At 48.0% G+C, this 22,315-nt stretch overlaps 1 protein-coding gene across 1 annotated transcript in view; it reads right to left on the bottom strand.

Moving 5' to 3' along the window:
* The window catches only part of LOC126198417 (synapsin), an 846,670-nt gene that overhangs the window by 595,210 nt on the left and 229,145 nt on the right, over nt 1-22,315 (bottom strand). The window contains exon 3 of the mRNA XM_049934720.1: nt 13,811-14,099. Within this exon, the coding sequence (XP_049790677.1) occupies nt 13,811-13,981 (171 nt within the window). The 5' untranslated portion in view covers nt 13,982-14,099. The remainder of the gene's footprint in view (nt 1-13,810; nt 14,100-22,315) is intronic.

Raw genomic sequence — 22,315 nt, forward strand, 5'->3', positions numbered from 1 at the left:
CGATAATTACACATAATATAATTTTATGTTCACGCGCACACGACACAACTCGATATTGTACCACATTACACAGAAGCGCGCGTCTATACATCGTGCTATTGAAGTACCTATACATTATACAATTTTTACATTATGAAACAAATAATATGGAAGTGTGGACTAAACACACTCAAGACTGCATAAGCATTGCATTCATTACTTTGAATCGTATCACTAAGCATATATTACCCAATAAATGCATTTTCACAGATATGATAAAGATGAAAAGTCAAATCGTCATTAGCTTTTTCAAACAGTAAATATTTTTCCCTAATATGCGTAATATTCTTCAGAGCAATAAGTATTTTGCACTACACACTTCCTGGTGTAGCCTATGTTATTCGTCGGGGCTCAAACTACATCAGTACCAACGAAATCGGTTCAGCGCTTTGGTCGTTAAAACATATCAGACGCAGTTACATTCGCATTTATAATATCAACGTAGACAGAACTTTCAATTACGTAACTTTTTTCTGTGATCCGATTTTGTTGAAATAAAGCCTATACGGTGCCCTTAACTATGCTCAAATTACCAGTGAACGTCTCATGAAAATTCACTCAGTAGTTTTGGAGAAGCATGTTCAAAAAGACAGACAGATACTATAGTTTTCCAGATTTCTTTTTAGTATACATTTCCCTGCCGATCTTGTTTTCTGTATACCGCTACATACACGAGAAATCACATTTCAAAACTCTGGATTCTTTGTGTACCTTTTTGTTGTTGTTATGATCCAGGTTTGCTTTTCAAGGGCTACCACACGAGATTTTATTGAAAAGTATCATAAAAGCTCTCAAAATACATGAATCGCATGAAAAAATAATATTCACTTATTTCTACACTGATATAGGAACATTATGACCACTGCCCACCACGAGATTGATGCGAACTGGCAGAGCTGGGGGGGGGGGGGGGGGGGTAAGTGATGCAACAAGGAACATAAATAAGCACAGTAGAGACTAATGGGGAATCATTTTAGCTACGATACGAACCGTAATTTGAGAAGTCGACTCACATAACAATCACAAAGGACAGATTCAAAAATGGCTCTGAGCACTATGGGACTTAACTTCTGAGGTTATCAGTCCCCTAGAACTTAGAACTACTTAAACCTAACTAACCTAAGGACATCACACACATCCATGCCCGAGGGAGGATTCGAACTTGTGACTGGAGCGCCTAGAAGCGCTCAGCCACTCCGGCCGGCAAGGACAGATTGTTTAGACCCGGTGGTTGACAATGAGAGTCTCGGAAACGGCGAACCTGGTCGCCTGTTCGCGTGCTACTGTCGTAATCATCTATGGAAAGTGAATGAAGGACTGCGAACCCACGAGTAGGTGGCAATGTGTTGGACGTCTATGCACCATCAGGGAAAGTGGAATTCGGAAGTCTTCCCTCTCTGTAAAGCAGGACAGGCACCGATTGTTGGCAGATCTGGCGGCAGAGCATGATTATGGTGCAGGCACAACCGCTTCGAAACACGTTGTTGATGGATGATTGGATTGATGGTGTTAGAAGGACTAAACTACGAAGTTATCGGTCACTTAATCTGTTGGTTGTCAAGCCAGGAATAGTCTCCCGAGAGCAAGGACACAAAAGACAAATCCCAATGGATCCGACTGTATCCGAGAGCCAAGAAACAGAACCAACAGATAGAAATAAGTAGAAGCGAGAGAGGGATAAAAGGATGAATGAAACTGAACTGAAATACTCTTGATTTATAAAATTCTTAAAAGTTTAGAGAAGTGAGTGCTTAATTCCAACAACAATTTACATTTAATTTGAAAAGTGGATACTATGTATCAGAAAGTATATCATGCAACTGCGCGAAGGTAGTTATGGTTTCTTGCGATGTAACAAAAATGTACGCCACAAATTGCTGGACACCTTTCTCATACGCAGGCGGAGAAATTATGTTACATGTACAAGCTTCTGGAAACGCTTTGTTTCCATGTTACAACTAATTTTCTTCAACTCATTAATCATGGGAAACACACGAGAACAGAACGTTAGAATCATGGGGAACATGCACTCTTGGTGACCTCTGGTTACGTTGTCCACCGCCAGTCACGAACAAAGATTTTCTATAAATGTTTGGGCCGGCATTGTTGGCGACTGTTCAGTACTGTCTCACTTTCTTCCACCCAGGCTCAACCGAAAAAATTAGCATAATTTCGTAGAGAACGTTCTACCTGATCTGTTTTCAGACGTGCGTTTAGCTGTACGTCAAAACACATACTTCATGCGCGATGGAGCACCTTCTCATTTTAGTGTTTATGTCCGTTGGCTTCTAAATAACAGATTTGGTGACGGATAGGTAGAGGCGGACCAATTACCTGGTCTGTACCCTCAGCGAACCTGCATCCATTTGAGTTTTATTTGTGGGGGGATTTTGTAAGCTCTTGTGTGTGGGACCTCAGTACAAGGTGTTCAGAGTGTCAGTGCCCGTATTATGGAAGGCTGCGAAACCACACACAATACTCCAGCGATACATCAGAGCATACAAGATTTAGTAGGACGGCGGTTTGATGCATGGATCAAAGCCCACAGAGGGCATGTTGAACGTCTCCTGTGAGAAGGAGTTGATGGGGTATGCTAGTTGTGTTCGTGTGTATTTCCCATGATTAATGAGTTGGAGAAAATGAGTTGTAACACGGAAACAAAACGTTTCCAGGCCCATGTTCATGTAACTAATTTATTCATCTAATTGTGAGGAATGTGTCCTGCCGTTTTTGCCGTACATTTTTGTTACACCCTGTATATCTTATTGAAGTGAAGAATATTTCAAATTAAATTGTCAGCGTCCACAAGGAAATCGGCGACATGCTATCTAAGTGTTTTTTTAGGGAAAAATATTTCGAATAGTCGAATGGGGGGCTCTTAAAATATTACAGTGAAGCGTGATCTGCCGGCCGGAGTGGTCGTGCGGTTCTAGGCGCTAAAGTCTGGAACCGCGAGATCGCTACAGTGCAGTACCGTGAAGGCCGTGATAATACACGATTCAGTACGGTAATGTGACCACCTCATATGTCCGACGTCATCGTTCAATAATCACTCACAGACGGCAGGTTGCAACACTAGCGGAGGAGGGTACTTTAAGCGTGTTAAAAGGTCTTAGAAAACAATGCACTCGTTGTCGTAATGCGGAAACGGAGTGATTTACATAACGTCCGAAAGAGCATGATCATTGGCTTTCGGGCAAAGTGTGGAAGCATTTCCGAAACTGCTTAGTTTGCAACTGTTCGCGTGCCACCGTTATTAAAGTATACCGTGCATGGCGCCATCCAAAACCGGCGCCGAGAGTGCACCACGGACCGTAGATGATAGGGTTGAACGATGGCTGCGGAGATGTGTACGGCGAATAGACGTGGAACCGTTGAGCAGCTGATGGCCCGGATGAACCAAGGGGCTACCAATAGTGTCTCCTGTGTACTTCGCTGTGTACGGGCGACGATTCATGAACCCAAGCAGACCACTGTCCTTGGCGACGATGACTGAAATTTGCACGCCACTGTTGGCACTGGACGTCCATTGAGCAGTGACAGGTGGCGTCTCTAGATGAATCACGTTTTATGCTCCGTCGGACAGATGGCCGTTGGCGTGTATGACGTGAAACGGCTGAAAGCGAACACCCTGCAACGGGGAGAGAGCGTTGTGGTCTGAGAAACGGTTTGGTGGTATTCTCTGGGTACTCTCGTAATTCTGGAAGGAACACTTGATCAACACAAGTATGCATCTAACCTTGGGGACCAAGTCCACTCCCACATGCAGTTTGTTTTTGCCCTCAGCACCGTGGCATCTACCAGCAGGACAATGCAATGTGTAACAGCTCGCACTGTCCGTGCATATTTCGAAGAGCACCAGAATGAACTTACTGTACTTCCCTGGTCACCAAACGCCCCGGGTTTAAACCCAATCGAGAATCTGTGGGACCACCTCGATCGGGCTGTTTACGCCATGGATCATCAACCCAGAAACCTGGAGCAGGTGGCCACATCCGTGTCGGTACCTTCCAGAACTTTACTGATATCTCTTCCTGCCCGTCTTTCAGCGGTCTTCTGTGTAAAAGGTGGCTATTCAGGCTTTTGACAGGTGGGCACATTCATGAGTCGGGACAGTGCAGTCGGCCGCTGTGGCCGAGCGGTTCTAGGCGCTTCAGTCTGGAATTGCGCGACCGCTACGGTCGCAGGTTCGAATCCTGCCTCGGGCATGGACGTGTGTGATGTCCTTAGGTTAGTTAGGTTCAAGTACTTCTAAGTTCTAGGGGTCTGATGACCTCAGATGTAAGTCCCATAGTGCTAAGAGCCATTTGAACCACTTATTTTGGAGAGTGTATTTGTAAGGGAAGGGTTTTCCTAAAACCGTCCAAGACTGCACGCATACATTCCTGGTTGACGCACTCTCAGGCACTAAATTGCAAACTGACTGCCACGCTAAATCACTTTATGCCAGTTACATAGAAAATGTCTGGTGCCATTTGGAACAGCTAGTGAACCCGCAACCCGCAACGAGTGGCTTCAGTTAGTTATGGCATACCTGAAGAAACACATGGACACTCTTTCTGGCAGCAACGAAGCTATTATCAAGGCTAACGTCAATGTTACACGGCGTTAGTTTGATGTGTCTTACGAGTGAGAAATTTCTTGTCCGGTACATTTAGTAGCTGCGATCACTAACCGGTATGAAACGTAGCTGTAGTGAAATAACATCCACAGTTTTAATCTATTATTTTTAGATATGAAACATCCCCTCCAGGGGCTGAAGGAATAGTCCATTAACATGTTAATTAAGTCTTTGTGCCTGTTTCAAAGGACGCAATACGCTGCGATTGTGCTCAGGCCTTTCGTCTTGGCTATGCCTCCAAATGTCAGTACGTGCTCCTTAATAAGCAGCAGTAAATCTTGTGGCGTTTAATGTTTCTTTTGGCTACATACAAAGATTCAGTAAACTGAGTTCTGAAGGCTGCGGTCGTCTCCTATAGGTTTTTTTGATGTCTGCCTAGGACAATGAGAAATTTTACATCTATTGTTCGCGCAAGCTTTAAAGTTCCGGAGGAGAAACTATTATCTATTATGTAATGTAATGGAGAACGCTTTGACAAGCGCCGTAAGCACTGCGAGAGCCTTCTATCTTTGTAAATCACTCTGTTGAAACAATAAAAATCCACACATCAGAGAATAAAACCCTGACCATGTGTATCTCAGAGAATAACTTGTGTAAAGCGAATTGAGATGTAAAATTATGTTCACGAACGAATAACGATTCCAAAATGTCTTTATGTAGTCGGTGACAATAATGACTCGATAAAAGACAGTTCACAGATGTGCTGCTGAAATTATTGAAGGAACCCATGAAACGTAAATCGAATGCTTTTTGAAGTCGTTCCTTCCCAAAATAAGTTCGTTGTCTCATTTATGCCTCGCTCAGTCTACACGGAAAAATCAAATTACGTTTTTATGTTCTGCAATTATTATTTACAAAAATTCTAACGCTTTCGTGGCCGGTTGTTGACAAATTACTTGTTGGCTTCCGTATACGGTTATTCGGCTGATGTTGGTTAGATGATTTTTCCCTTTCGCCAGTACGAGTAGCTCAAATTTTCAAAGCTTCACTTTCTGTTTCTGGTGGTCTGCCAAGGCCGGAGAACCGTGAAAGAAGCCAACAGGTAATTTATCAATTACTATGTATAGAAGCACAAACCAGTGTTCGAGTCTTCGTCCGTCATCAGGTGTCTCCTTTGTTTATGTAATGTAAGCTCTGTAGTGTATTACCAATATCTGTAAGTAAGTGTGCTTAGGACATTCAGTTATCACCTGCACTCTATCACGTTGACTTCTCGAGAGAGTGGTTACCTAGTGTGTGTGTGTGTGTGTGTGTGTGTGTGTGTGTGTGTGTTGTCTACTTTAGAACGCCTTTTGGCCGAAGGCTCACATGTTTAGCAATCATTTTTGTTGTGCCTGTCTGCGACTCAGCGTTCTTCTATATGGTGTGTAACAACCTATATACTAAGTTGGTGAGCCTAGTCTTGTGAAACTCGGGTACATGACCTTTCATCAACTTCCAAGTCCTACTCATAACATTACAATGAAAGCGTACAAAATAAACTCCTATCTAGGATTACGGACAGGCAGGCAAGACTCTTTTATGCTGCTTGGGTTGGGCATAGCTGGGCTTGGTTGGAAGTAGAGCAGTCTGGCCGTTCTGCAAATAACGTGAGGCAGGTTGGCTGTCTGGCTAATAGGCACGTAAGGCAGGTACTTTGTTTGGTCATCAGTTTTCTGACTCGTTTGACGCGACCCTCCACGAATCCCTCTTCTGTGCTAATGTTTTCATCTCAGAGTAGCAATCTACGTCCCCAGTTATTTGCTGGATGTATTTCAATCTCCTTCAGTTATAGTTGTTACCCTCTACAGCTCCCTCTAGTACAGTGGGAGTTGTTTCCTGTCTTAACATGTGTCCTATTATTCTGTCCCTTCTTCTACTCAATGTTTTCCATACATTCCTTTCTCGTTAACTCTACGGAAAACATCCACATTCCTTACATTATCAGTCCACCTAATTTTCAACATTCTTCTGTAGCACCACACCTCAATGCTTAGATTATCTTCTGTACCGGTTTTCCACGGTCCATGTTTTCCTCAAATTTAGGCCTTTGCTTTGACTTCGTCTGTGTCGTGATCACCGATAATGAAGCTAAGTTTCTCGCTGTACTCATTCCTGCTACTTATTACTTTCATATTTCTTCGATTTACTCTCAAGTCCATATTCTTTACCCATTAGATCGTTCATTCCATTCAACAGATCCTGTAATTGAGGGCTGAATAACAGGCGTTTTTTTTGTTCTACTGATTTTTATTTGTATGAACTAGTTTCCACCTTATTAGGCCATCTTCAGATAACAACTATAAATAAGATTTGACAACCACAAATAAGATCCCATAATTCTTCTTCTCTTTCACTGAGGATAGCAATATCATCAGCGAATTGTATCATTGATGTCCTTTCCCGCCGAATTCTAATCCCGCACTTGAATCTTTGTTTTATTTCCGTCACTGATTCTTGAATAGATGGAACAGTAGAGGCGAAAGACTACATCCCTGTCTTACACCCTTTTTAATCTGAGCACTTCGTTCTGGGTCTCTCACCCTTGTTGTTCTCTCTTGGTTCTTGTACTTATTATGTACTTCCCGTCTTCCCTTGTACCTTAGCCCCCACACTTCCCAGAACTTCAAACATCTGGCACCATTTTCCACTGACGAACGCTTTTTCCAGGCCGACAAATCCTGTTAACCTGACTTGATTTTTCTTCAGTCTTGCTTCCATTGTCAACCGCAACGTGAGAACTGCCCTCTGGCGCATTTACCTTTCCTAAAGGTAAACTGTACGTCATGTAACAGATCCTCAGTTCTCTTTTACATTCCTCTGTAGACTATTCTTGTCAGCAACGTGGACGCATGAGCCGTTAAGGTGATTGTGCGATAATGCTTCCACTTGTCTGCGCTAGCTATCTTCGGAATTGCACTGGTGCGCTAAACAAACTGGTGTAGGCATGCGTATTCAAATACAGAGATACACTCCTGGAAATTGAAATAAGAACACCGTGAATTCATTGTCCCAGGAAGGGGAAACTTTATTGACACATTCCTGGGGTCAGATACATCACATGATCACACTGACAGAACCACAGGCACATAGACACAGGCAACAGGGCATGCACAATGACGGCACTAGTACAGTGTATATCCACCTTTCGCAGCAATGCAGGCTGCTATTCTCCCATGGAGACGATCGTAGAGATGCTGGATGTAGTCCTGTGGAACGGCTTGCCATGCCATTTACACCTGGCGTCTCAGTTGGACCAGCGTTCGTGCTGGACGTGCAGACCGCGTGAGACGACGCTTCATCCAGTCCCAAACATGCTCAATGGGGGACAGATCCGGAGATCTTGCTGGCCAGGGTAGTTGACTTACACCTTCTAGAGCACGTTGGGTGGCACGGGATACATGCGGACGTGCATTGTCCTGTTGGAACAGCAAGTTCCCTTGCCGGTCTAGGAATGGTAGAACGATGGGTTCGATGACGGTTTGGATGTACCGTGCACTATTCAGTGTCCCCTCGACGATCACCAGTGGTGTACGGCCAGTGTAGGAGATCGCTCCCCACACCATGATGCCGGGTGTTGGCCCTGTGTGTCTCGGTCGTATGCAGTCCTGATTGTGGCGCTCACCTGCACGGCGCCAAACACGCATACGACCATCATTGGCACCAAGGCAGAAGCGACTCTCATCGCTGAAGACGACACGTCTCCATTCGTCCCTCCATTCACGCCTGTCGCGACACCACTGGAGGCGGGCTGCACGATGTTGGGGCGTGAGCGGAAGACGGCCTAACGGTGTGCGGGACCGTAGCCCAGCTTCATGGAGACGGTTGCGAATGGTCCTCGCCGATACCCCAGGAGCAACAGTGTCCCTAATTTGCTGGGAAGTGGCGGTGCGGTCCCCTACGGCACTGCGTAGGATCCTACGGTCTTGGCGTGCATCCGTGCGTCGCTGCGGTCCGGTCCCAGGTCGACGGGCACGTGCACCTTCCGCCGACCACTGGCGACAACATCGATGTACTGTGCAGACCTCACGCCCCACGTGTTGAGCAATTCGGCGGTACGTCCACCCGGCCTCCCGCATGCCCACTATACGCCCTCGCTCAAAGTCCGTCAACTGCACATACGGTTCACGTCGACGCTGTCGCGGCATGCTACCAGTGTTAAAGACTGCGATGGAGCTCCGTATGCCACGGCAAACTGGCTGACACTGACGGCGGCGGTGCACAAATGCTGCGCAGCTAGCGCCATTCGACGGCCAACACCGCGGTTCCTGGTGTGTCCGCTGTGCCGTGCGTGTGATCATTGCTTGTACAGCCCTCTCGCAGTGTCCGGAGCAAGTATGGTGGGTCTGACACACCGGTGTCAATGTGTTCTTTTTTCCATTTCCAGGAGTGTATGTAAACAGGCAGAGTACAGCCCTGCCGTCAGCAACGCCTATGTAAGATGATAAGTGTTTGGCGCAGTTGTTAGGTCGGTTAATGCTGCTACAATGGTAGATTATCAAGATATAAGTGAGTTTGAACCTGGTGTTGTAGTCGGCGCACGAGCGATGGGACACTGCATCTCCGAGGTAGCTCTGAAGTGGGGATTTTCCCGTACGCCCATTTCACGAGTGTACCGTGAGTACCAGATATCCGGTAAAACATCAAATCTCCGACACCTCTGCGGCCAGAAAAAGATCCTGCACGAATGATGTCTGAAGAGAATCTTTCAACGTAGCAGAAGTGCGACCCTTCCGCAGATTTCAATGCTGGGCCTTCAACAAGTGTCAGCGTGCGACCTATTCAACGAAACATCATCGATATGGGCTTTCAGAGCCGAAGGCCCACTCTTGTACCCTTGATGACTGCACCACACAAAGCTTTACGCCTCGCCTGGGACCGTCAACACCGACATTGGACTGTTGGTGGCTGGAGACATTTTGCCTGGTCGAACTAGTCTCGTTTCAAAGTGAATTGAGGAGATTGACGTTTACGGATATGGAGAAAATCTCACGAATCTATGAAGCCTGCATGTCAGCAGGGGAGTGTTCAAAGTGGTGAAGGCTCTGTAATGGTGGGGGATGTGTGCAGTTGGAGTGATATGGCATCCCTGATGCGCCAGATACGACTCTGACAGGTGACACGTATGTAAGCATCCTGTCTTATCACTTGCATCCATTCACGTCCATTGAGCAATTCCAGCAGGACAATGCGACATCCCAGACGTCGCCAATTGCTAGAGAGTGGCTCGAGGAACACTCTTCTGAGTTTAAACACTTCCTCTCGCTACCAAACTCCCCAGACATGAACATTATTGAGCAGGTATGAATGCGTGGTTTCGCGGCGATATGAATTAATAAAAGTTTCTCGGGCTTCCCGCGGCGTCAGGTGGTTAAAATCCCAGGAGCTTTCGACCGAGCTCTACTCAGTCATTGTCAAGTGGTAACAATGACTGCTGTGTCACCGTGACCGCGTCGTTATATAGCCGCACTGATGGCTGTGACGTCACTAGTGCTTTCTTCCTCGCCATATATGGCATATGTTTTCATCCCGCGTGCGTCGCACCCGTTTTAACGTCGCGATAGCCGGTTCCCAGGCTGTGCTGAGCTGCAAACCGCCGTCCTTGTTGATGGTGTTTTCAGAGGATTTTATTTCAATAGCTTCTTTTATGACGCTATTCCAAAATCCGTTCGTCCTCATAACGACAGATGTTTCATCGAATAGAATTCGGTGTCCATTTTATAATATTTCATCGGTGTTCAGGTCGCCAGCAAAAATTCTACAGCTCATGAGGCCTGTGTAGGACGATCTGGGGCTTAGAACGCCTGGAGTGTACAGGATACCTTGTCAGTGTGGCTGTTACTACGTCGGCCAAACAGTACGCACTGTGGAGCAACGCCGGACGGAACACGAGAGGTGCTTACGCCTACGCTATCCAGAAAAATCAGCCGTGGCAGAGCACACCGAATTCTATTCGACGAAACATCTGTCATTATGAGGAGGAAGGGATTTTGGGATAGCTTCATAAAAGAAGCTATTGAAATAAAAACCTCCGAAAACACCATCAACAAGGACGGCGGTTTGCAGCTCAGCACAGCCTGGGACCCGGCCATCGCGAGGTTAAAACGGGTGCGACAGACGCGGAGTGAAAATATTACCATACCTGGCGAGGAAGGGAGCACTAGTGACGTCACAGCGAGTAGTGCGGCTATATAACGACGCGGCCACGGCGACACACCAGTCATTCTTACCACTTGACAATGACTGAGGAGAGCTCGGTCTAAAGCTTGTGGGAATTTAACCACCTGACGCGGCGGGAAGCCCGAGAAAATTTTATTAATTCATATCGCCGCTAAACCACGCATTCATACATGCTCAGTATTGTTCACTCTGGGGAGTTTGGTGGCCGGAGGATGTGTTTGAACTCTGAAGAGTGTTCCTGGAGTCACTCTATAGCAATTGGGGACGTGTGGAGTGTCGCATAGTCCTTCTGGAACTGCCCACGTCCGTCGGAATGCACAATGGACGTGAAATGGATGCAGGAGATAAGACAGGACCCTTACATACGTGTCACCTGTCAGAGTCGTATCTAGCGTATCAGAGGTCCCATGTCACTCCAACTACACACACCCCATACCATTACAGAACCTCAACCACTTTGAACAGTCGCTTGCTGACGTGCAGGGTTCATAGATTCGTGAGATTTTCTCAAAAATGGCTCTGAGCACTATGGGACTCAACTGCTGAGGTCATTAGTCCCCTAGAACTTAGAACTAGTTAAACCTAACTAACCTAAGGACACCACAAACATCCATGCCCGAGGCAGGATTCGAACCTGCGACCGTAGCGGTCTTGCGGTTCCAGACTGCAGCGCCTTTAACCGCACGGCCAATGTCGGTGCTGATGGGGCCAAGCACGGCGTAAAGCTTTTTGTGGTGATTCATCAAGGGTACACGAGTGGGCCTTCGGCTCCGAAAGCCATAATCGATGATGTTTGTTGAATGGTTCGCACGCTGACACTTGTTGATGGCCTAGCACTGAAATCTGCAGCAATCTGCGGAAGGGTCACACTTCTGCCACGTTGAAAGATTCTCTTAAGTCGTCGTTGGTCGCGTTCTTGCAGGATCTTTTTCTGGCCGCAGAGATGTCGGAGATTTGATGTTTTATCGGATATCTGGTATTCACGGTACACTCGTGAAATGGGCGTACGGGGAAAATCCCCAATTCAGAGCTACCTCGGAAATGCTGTGTCCCATCGCTCGTGCGCCGACTATAACACCACGTTCAAACTCACTTATATCTTGATGGCCTGACATTGTAGCAGCAGTAACCGATCTAACAACTGCGCCAAATACTTGTTATCTTATATAGGCGGTGCCGACCGCAGCGCCGTACTCTGCCTGTTTACATATCTCTGTATTTGAATACGCATGACTGCACCAGTTTCTTTGGCGCACCACATAGCAAGCGCTGACAGGTGCGAGAATTATCGCACAATCAGCTTAACGGCTCATGCTTCCTCGTTGCTGACAAGAATAGTCTACAGAAGAATGTAAAAGAGAGCTGAGGATCTGGGTGCGACAGACGCGGGATGAAAGCATTACCATATCTGGCGAGGAAAGGAGCACTTTTGAGACGTCACAGCCAGCAGTGCGGCTATATAACGACACTGTCACGGTGACAGTAGTCATTCTTACCACTTGACAATGACTGAGGAGAGCTCGGTCGAAATCTCGTGGCATTTTAACCACCTGACGCGGCGGGAAGCCCGAGAAAATTTTATTAATTATTGAGCATGTCTGGGATGCCTTGCAACGTGCTGTTCAGAAGAGATCTCCTCCCCCTGGTCCTCTTACGACTTTGTGGACAACCCTGCTGGACTCATGCTGTCAGTTCCCTTCAAATGGTTCAAATGGCTCTGAGCACTATGGGACTCAACTGCTGTGGTCATTAGTCCCCTAGAACTTAGAACTACTTAAACCTAACTAACCTAAGGACATCACAAACATCCATGCCCGAGGCAGGATTCGAACCTGCGACCGTAGCAGTCGCACGGTTCCGGACTGCGCGCCTAGAACCGCGAGACCACCGCGGCCGGCTGTCAGTTCCCTCCAACACTACTTCAGACATTAGTCGAGTCGATGCAGCATCCTGATGCAACACTTCTGCGTGATCGCGGGGGTCCTACACAATATCTACCAAGTAGATATTGTCGGAAGTTCCATGCGGGTTTTCGCGGATGATGCTGTAGTATACAGAGAAGTTGCAGCATTAGAAAATTGTAGCGAAATGCAGGAAGATCTGCAGCGGGTAGGCACTTGGTGCAGGGAGTGGCAACTGACCCTTAACATAGACAAATGCAATGTATTGCGAATATATAGAAAGAAGGCTCCTATATTGTATGATTATATGATAGCGGAACAAACACTAGTAGCAGTTACTTCTGTAAAATATCTGGGAGTATGCGTACGGAACGATTTGAAGTACAATGATCATATAAAATTAATTGTTGGTAAGGCGGGTGCCAGGTTGAGATTCATTGGGAGAGTCCTTAGAAAATGTAGTCCATCATCAAAGGACGTGGCTTACAAAACACTAGTTGAGTATTGCTCATCAGTGTGGGATTGACAGAGGAGATAGAGAAGATCCAAAGAAGAGCGGCGAGTTTCGTCACAGGGTTATTTGGCAACCGTGATAGCGTTACGGAGATGTTTAGCAAACTCAAGTGGCAGACTCTGCAAGAGAGGCGCTCTGCATCGCGGTGTAGCTTGCTCGCCAGGTTTCGAGAGGGTGCGTTTCTGGATGAGGTATCGAATATATTGCTTCCCCCTACTTATACCTCCCGAGGAGATCAGGAATGTAAAATTAGAGAGATTCGGGCGCGCACGGAGGCTTTCAGACAGTCGTTCTTCCCGTGAACCATACGCGATTGGAACAGAAAAGGGAGGCAATGACAGTGGCACGTAAACTGCCCTCCGCCACACACCGTTGGGTGGCTTGCAGAGTAGAAATGTAGATGTAGATGTAGAATATTAGGCCGGTGAACCAGTTTCTTTGACTCTCCAGAGTATGTGGATGATGTTAGTCTTACAGTCTGACGGCTTATATCCGGTGTCATATACTATGCAGACCAAGGTAAAAGTTGCTTCAGATGTCGCCCACACGCAACGTTTCCAGGAAAGTTGTACGCACCTGGAAGTTGTAGACGGCGTGCAGCGAGTTGACGGAGGGCACGCCGCCGAACTTGAGGCCGAGCAGCAGGTTCTTGTGGTCCTCGGCAGCGTCGCGCAGGTTCTGGCGCACGAGGGCGAAGTCGGGCCGGAAGGAGCGCGCTACGCGCGTGCCGTTGCGGAAGACCGCCATGCTGACCGTGGCGGCGCCCTGCTCGCCGCCAGCCACCAGCGACAGCTCGCGGAACTCCGCCTGCTCCACGCGGATGTCGTAGTCGCCGTGCAGCCGTCGGCCGCGGAAGTACTTGGACCTGCGGGCGCATCAACAACGAGCTCTGCAGTCACACCGCCTTGGCCGCAAACGCACGCACACACACACACACACACACACACACACACACACACACACACGCACGCACAAGCGCACAGTTGGCAGAATGTATCATTTGCCGCGCCCCGGAAAAAATTCGGCGCGTAAATTGTGGGTTTATTGGATCCGAATCCCGAAAAAGAGGTCAATAATAAAAATGTTGTTGTTGTTGTGGTCTTCAGTCCAGAGACTCGTTTGATGCGGCTCTCCATGCTACTCTATCCTGTGCAAGGGTCTTCATCTCCTAGTACCTACTGCAACCTACATCCTTCTGAATCTGTTTACTGTATTCATCTCTTGGTCTCCCTCTGTGATTTTTACCCTCCACGCTGCCCTCCAGTACTAAATTTGTGATCCCCTGATGCCTCAGAACATGTCCTACCAACCGGTCCCTTCTTCTTATCAAGTTGTGCCACAAATTTCTCTTCTCCCCAATTCTGTTCATTACCTCCTCATTAGTTATGTGATCTACCCATCTAATCTTCTGTAGCACCACATTTCGAAAGCTTCTATTCTCTTTTTGTCTAAACTATTTATCGTTCACGTTTCACTTCCATACATGGCTACACTCCATGCAAATACTTTCAGAAACGACTTCCTGACACTTAAATCCATACTCGATGTTAACAAATTTCTCTTCTTCAGAAACGCTTTCCTTGCCATTGCCAGTCTACATTTTATATCCTCTCTACTAACTATCATTAGTTATTTTTCTCCCCAAATAGCAAAACTCCTTTACTACTTTAAGTGTCTCGTTTCCTAATCTATTTCCCTCAGCATCATCCGACTTAATTCGACTAAATTCCATTCTCCTCGTTTTGCTTTTGTTGATATTCATCTTGTATTCTCCTTTCAAGACACTGTCCATTCCGTTCAACTGCTCTTCCGAGTACTTTGCTGTCTCTGACATGAAAAAAAAAGTAAGCTCGGTGTAGTGGACTGACAAGGCAGCCAGTCCACAGTGACGGGTAGCCGAGAGGGCACACGTACACACACGCCGACTGGCGCGAAGTCTGGAACAGGATTCGTAATGAATGCAATAAAGAAAAGAACGTAGCTATGGAATATACTTAACTTTTTGTTATATCCTAGCCAGTAACGCCAACCGAGCCCGCTGCCAAAAAGGTTGGCAGCATCAAAGTCCGGACGCCGTCCGCATAAGCAGCGCCAGCGATACAGGAAATCGCCGCAAGTCTGCGCGCGCCACCGCTGGCTTCTGGCTTCTTAAGCGCTGGAGTCGCGAGCGCTAGGACAGTTCTGGATTCGCCGCTCAGTTGTAGACTCGCCACCGAATTGTGTACCTGCTAGTCAGTTGTGTGTTCATCGCAGCAGAGTTGTTGTTTGTCGTCAGCCGACGCTGACCTAGCCGCTCCGACTCGAACTAGACAGTTTTCTGTAGACCATGTTCATCACTGTGTTGTGTATCGTCGTTAATAAAGATAAGTACCGACTTTCATTTAATCCGAGTGTTTGGGTTTTCATCTTTCTGTTCACTGTTCCAGCGGACCGGTCGGCCCGCTATTAAAAGTGTGGCGGTGACTTCGTAGGCCGTTTCTACAGCGAAGTGTTGTCGCTACGAAGGCCGTCACAAAACTGGCGACGAGGGCTTCCGAACTCGTGTGCAGGGCTGGTTCAACTTGTTTCTTGAGATAGAATTTTGGGGGCTGGTTTAATTTGTGTTCACTATGTCTGCCGAATTACAGCAGTTGATCTTGTTACAGAGTCAGCAAATACAAAGTCTGGTGGAAGCAATCGCCAAACAAGCGGCTAATCCACCACCACACAAGGAACAAGCACAGGCAGCACCGCCTTTTCGTGCTTTTGAGGCATCACGAGAAGAATGGCAAGAATATTTCGCGCAGTTGCAGGCGCACATGTCAGTCTACAAAATCACAGGTAATGAGCGGCAGCTTTATTTAATTTCCACTGCAGGCGTGGAAGTCTATCGACTACTTTGTAAGTTGTTCCCGGAATCCAAGCCAGAAGCTTTAGACTATGACGTTGTTGTTACCAAGCTTGCTGAGTATTTCGAGTCGCGAGTTCATGTGGCAGCGGCCAGATTCAAGTTCTTCAGATTAAAGAAGCTGCCACATCAATCTAATAAACAGTGGTTAACAGATTTACGGGGCCTCACCCGTCAGTGCCGATTTAATTGTGTGTGTGGAGCTTCCTACAGTGATGTCATGTTACGCGACGCTATTACTCAAAACATTGCAGATTCTCGTATTCGTGCTGCTATCTTAAAGTTGCCTGACCCGTCATTAGAGACTGTGATGGACATTATTGAAGCCCAAGATACTTTTGACTATGCTGAGTGTGAGTTACATCAAATTGCCTGTGCTAAGCAAGTTATGTCACGCCCGCGGCCCCATCGGCAGAGTCAGACTGTAAACACTAGCCGGCCGCGTCATGTTAAACACATTCGTCAGCCGCGTGTGCAAAATGATAGAGTTAAGTCTTGCCCTAAGTGTGTTCTTGCTCATCCTCGTGAACGTTGCCCGTTAAGAAACGCGGTTTGTCACTTTTGTCAAAGGAAAGGACACATCCAGACTGTTTGTTTGCGTAAACGCAAGAACAATTCTAGTGCTGCCCAGCCCATGGATATTCATGTTCTTCAAAGCCAGCCCGCCCAGAAGGTCGCGTTTAAAGACTCTTCCACGGTTCGTGTGGGTAATAAACTTGTTCGCAATAAGCCACCCACCCAGCCCTCTGCTATGCGACCCAAGCGTAATTCAAACGCTGTAAAAAGTAATGTACAGACTGCAAGTGAAGCGGGAGTTGTTGTTCCACCCGCCCAACCCACGAGTTGTCGTAAGCAGCGAACACGCGCTAAACGCGCTGATTTTGTGTCTTCCGCCTCCGCTGCACCGATCCAGAGACAGTGTAATAAACTATTTGTGAAGCTACGCATCCAGGATAAGACCTTCAATTTTCAATTAGACACTGGTGCGTCTGTGACTCTCATAAATAGTGCTACGTATGCGGCTATCGGCCGCCCTAAACTTTCAGCGGCAAAACATTTTTTGGCTACTTATAGTGGCGAACACATTCCTGTGTTAGGTGTATGTAGCGTGCCAGCCACATTCCGTGGCAATACAAAAACAGTTTCCTTCACAGTGCTCCGCGCTACAGACAGTGTAAACATTTTCGGATTAGACTGTTTTGACTTGTTTGGCCTGTCTATCCAAGACAATGTGTTGCAACTTAATTCTGTTGTTGTTCCTCAAGACAGCATAACCGATTTGTGTAAACGATACAGTGACATATTTAAAGACGAACTCGGTTGTGCTGCGAACTTTGCCGCTCATATTACGTTAAAAGATAATGCTCAGCCTCGATTTTTTCGTGCTCGTCCAGTGCCTCACGCCCTCCGGGCACCTGTAGAAGATGAACTTCGTCGTTGGCAAAACTACGGTGTTATTCAACCCGTTTCAGCGAGCCAGTGGGCTTCTCCCTTAGTTATTATAAAGAAACCGTCTGGCAAGTTACGTTTGTGTGCTGATTTTAAGTCGACAGTTAATCCTCAGACTGTCATTGATTCTTTTCCTTTGCCTAGACCGGACGAGCTGATGGATAAGTTAGGGGAAGCTCGTTTCTTTTCCAAAATTGATCTCCGTGAAGCATATTCGCAATTGCCCCTCGACGAGCAATCACAACAGTATTTTGTCATAAACACGTCGTTGGGGTTGTTCCGTTTTCTGCGTTTGCCTTTTGGTTGTGCGTCAGCTCCAGCTGTTTTTCAGCGTTTTTTGTCCCAACTTTTGGCTAATGTGCCATCGTGTTGCAACTATTTAGACGATATTGTTGTGTCCGGTCGGACGCCTGCTGAACATTTCCGTAATTTGGAGTGTTTGTTTACAGTGTTGTCTCAGGCAGGCCTACGTTGCAACATCGATAAATGCTCATTTTTCCTTACGGAGTTGGAGTATCTGGGACATGTTATTAATGCTCAAGGCATTCATCCCTCCCAGTTCCATTTAGCAGCTATTCGTGATTTGCCCGCCCCTCGCAATCTGCATGAATTGCAAGCAGTTCTTGGCAAATTGACATATTATATTAGGTTTATACCTAATGCATCACAGATTGCTGCACCGTTGCATCGTCTCCGCCGTAAGAATGTTCCGTTTGTGTGGTCAGCTGATTGCCAATCAGCCTTTCAGCAGCTTAAAGAGGCTTTATTGAATGATCGTTGTCTGGTCCATTACGACCCTAACAAGCCTCTGGTGTTAGCTTGTGATGCCTCTTCTTTCGGCCTCGGTGCTGTGTTGTCTCACCGAGTCGGTAACACCGAACGTCCTATTGCGTTCGCCTCTAAATTGCTAAACAAAGCTCAGTGTAATTATAGCCAATTGGACAAGGAAGCGTTGGCTATTGTGTTCGGTGTCACAAAATTCCATCACTACCTCTATGGTAGACCATTCTATTTAGTAACAGATCACAAGCCCCTGACGTCACTGTTTCATCCGTCTAAACCAGTTCCTCAGCGGACAGCTCAGAGACTACAACGTTGGGCTCTTTTGTTATCACAATACCAGTATGAGATACTGTATCGCCCTACAGCTCAGCATGCAAACGCTGACGCGCTTTCTAGATTGCCGATTGCTGCGGATGATGTCTTCGATTCCTCTGACGACTCTTGCCATCAGATTGACGCCGATGAGCACCAATCCCTCCGGGATTTTCCGATTGATTATCGTCAGGTGGCACGTGAGACAGCTACGGATCCTCATCTGAGTTTACTATTACGTTTTGTTCAACGTGGTTGGCCGTCCAAGGCAAAGGACATATCGGATCCTGTGGTTCGTCGCTATTATCCGCAACGTCATCTGTTGTCTGTTTCGCACGGAGTTTTGCTGTTACGCACCGAGAATGACCAGCTTCGTGTAGTGGTTCCCCAAGTGCTCCAATCCAAGGTCCTCGACTTGTTGCATCAAGGTCATTGGGGAGTGGTCCGCACCAAGCAGCTTGCCCGCCGTCATTGTACATGGATCGGTATTGATAAGCAGATTACGCAGATGTCTACAGATTGTTCGACGTGTGCCGAACACCAAGCTGCTCCGCCTCAACGCTATTTTGAGTGGGCACGCCCTGCCGGTCCCTGGCAGCGAGTACATATTGATTTCGCTGGTCCATATTGGAATTCTCGTTGGCTCATCGTGATAGATGCATTTAGTAATTTTCCGTTTGTTGTGCCCATGCAGTCTACAACGTCTGCACCAACTATACAGGCGTTGACTTCAATTTTTTGCATTGAGGGTCTTCCAGAAGTTTTAGTGTCTGACAATGGTCCACAATTTACCTCTGCTGAATTTGAAAGTTTTTGTTCTGCCAATGGCATTCGCCATGTTCTTACTCCGCCGTTCCACCCTCAATCGAATGGTGCAGCGGAACGTTTTGTACGCACATTCAAGGATTATATGGACCGCCTTCGTGCTACGCACTCTCGTCAGCAGGCCCTCATCACGTTCCTGTCGTCGTACCGGACCACGCCACGCGACGGCCCTTCACCTGCGGAGCTTCTCCACGGCCGTCGTCATCGCAAGCTACTACGGTTGTTGCACCCCCCGGATCGACCCGCCGCTTCTGAGCATCGCACGCGTTTTCAGCGCAACGACGCCGTTTTTTTCAGAGTTTATCACGGTCGCCGTCGTTGGGAACGTGGTACCGTGATAAGTGTCCAGGGTCGCGGTTTTTATACTGTTCAAGGTGCTACTGGGGTGCACAGGAGGCATCAGAACCAGTTGCGCCGCGCTGGCCGCCCGGATTCTGCCGCTCGTTCTTTGTCCACAGATTTGGTCCGCGGCGGGTTCCAGCCGCGCCTTCCGACTTCGCTGCCGCCCCCAGGGCAGCAGCAGCAGCCGTCGCCGCTACCACGCCGACAGCCCGTCCCGTTGATGCCTCCCGCGCAGCTTCATCCGGGAGCGCCCCAGGTGGTCGCTCCGGCGCCTGCGGTCCCTCTTTAGTCGCCACCGCCTTCGGAGCTGATGGACGTCGACCCCTCAGCCGGGCCGCCTGCCCAAGCGGTGGCTGTGCAGCCTGTCCTGCGGCCGCTTTCCTTGGGCACCCCCAAGGCGTCTGACACCGCAGCGCCTTGTCCGGCGCCCACTCAGCAGCCGTCGACGCAGCGTCAGGAGACGCTGCCTCTCTTCGTGGGTCCCGACGCCCCGTCGCGTCCAGTACCAGAAGCTGCGCCCGTGGTCACAGGCGTGCACCCTGACCTCGGTTTTCAGTCGGTGTTTCCCGAGGCCCCGCGCAGCCAATGCTGGGGTGCGGACCGGGGACTGCCACCGACAACAGTCTCCGCCCCGGTCTCTTCTGCTACGTCTGCGGCCAGACCCCTCCCCCGCCGTCGACGCTCGCCACGTCATTATTCAACGACGGTGCGGCGATTTGGGGGGGGAGGAGTGTTATATCCTAGCCAGTAATGCCAACCGAGCCCGCTGCCAAAAAGGTTGGCAGCATCAAAGTCCGGACGCCGTCCGCATAAGCAGCGCCAGCGATACAGGAAATCGCCGCAAGTCTGCGCGCGCCACCGCTGGCTTCTGGCTTCTTAAGCGCTGGAGTCGTGAGCGCTAGGACAGTTCTGGATTCGCCGCTCAGTTGTAGACTCGCCACCGAATTGTGTACCTGCTAGTCAGTTGTGTGTTCATCTCAGCAGAGTTGTTGTTTGTCGTCAGCCGACGCTGACCTAGCCGCTCCGACTCGAACTAGACAGTTTTCTGTAGACCATGTTCATCACTGTGTTGTGTATCGTCGTTAATAAAGATAAGTACCGACTTTCATTTAATCCGAGTGTTTGGGTTTTCATCTTTCTGTTCACTGTTCCAGCGGACCGGTCGGCCCGCTATTAAAAGTGTGGCGGTGACTTCGTAGGCCGTTTCTACAGCGAAGTGTTGTCGCTACGAAGGCCGTCACAAAACTTTTAATCCTTATTTGTATACAGCACTCTTGATGATACAAGTGAGACTATCTTGAGATACATGCAATGTTACAAATGGCGCCTTGCTAGGTCGTAGCCATTAACTTAGCTGAAGGCTATTCTAACTGTCTCTCGGCAAATGAGAGAAAAGCTTCGTACGTGTAGTCGCTAGCAATGTCGTCCGTACAACTGGGGCGAGTGCTCGTCAGTCTCTCGAGACCTGCCTTGTGGTGGCGCTCGGTCTGCGATCCTGACAGTGGCGACACGCGGGTCCGACATGTACTAATGGACCGCGACCGATTTAAGCTACCACCTAGCAAGTGTGGTGTCTGGCGGTGACACCACACTCGGAGTTAAAAAGTTTTGTTTCAAATGGCTCTGAGCACTATGGGACTTAACAGCTGAGGCCATCAGTCCCCTAGAACTTAGAACTACTTAAGCCTAACCTAAGGACATCCCACACATCCATGCCCGAAGCAGGATTCGAACCTGCGACCGTAGCGGTCTCGCGGGCCCAGACTGACGCGCCTAGAACCGCACGGCCACACCGGCCGGCCAAAATTTCGTTTCATAGGTTGGCTATATCCATACTGGATATTGGTACTACCGAATCTCGGTCTTAGAAGTGACCAGCTGTTTCTTCCGAAGGTTGAATTTCACATACAACTCGGTATTCATTTGTGTGCCGCACGCCGAGCTAGCCAGGCTGGAAAAATACTGCGTCATTCGGATGTAGTATTTTTGTTCAGCGAAATCAGACAGAAGTTTTTTAAAGTGTAGGCTATTCCGGCAGGCAACTGCCTTGCCGCAGTGGATACACCGGTTCCCGTCAGATCACCAAAGGTAAGTACTGTTGGGCGTGGCCGGCACTTGGATGGGTGACCATCGGGACGCCAGGAGCCGTTGCCATTTTTTGGGGTGTACTCAGCCTCGTGATGCCAACTGAGGAGCTACTCGACCGAATAGTAGCGGCTCCGGTCAAAGAAAACCATAATAGCGACCGGGAGAGCGGTGTGCTGACCACACGCCCCTCCTAGACGCATCCTCAGCAGAGGATGAAACGGCGGTCGGATGGTCCTGATGGGCCACTTGTGGCCTGAAGACGGAGTGCTATTCCAGAAGTTATGAACTTAATTACGAACACTTATTTCATTATTTAATTAATAATCAACAAATAGTTTTGTTAATTATCTTCTTACTGGATCTCAAGCAAGAAAATTGTAAAACGCGAGCGCAAA

This window comes from Schistocerca nitens, chromosome 8 (assembly GCF_023898315.1).
Source record: "Schistocerca nitens isolate TAMUIC-IGC-003100 chromosome 8, iqSchNite1.1, whole genome shotgun sequence".
NCBI classification, from domain to species: domain Eukaryota; kingdom Metazoa; phylum Arthropoda; class Insecta; order Orthoptera; family Acrididae; genus Schistocerca; species Schistocerca nitens.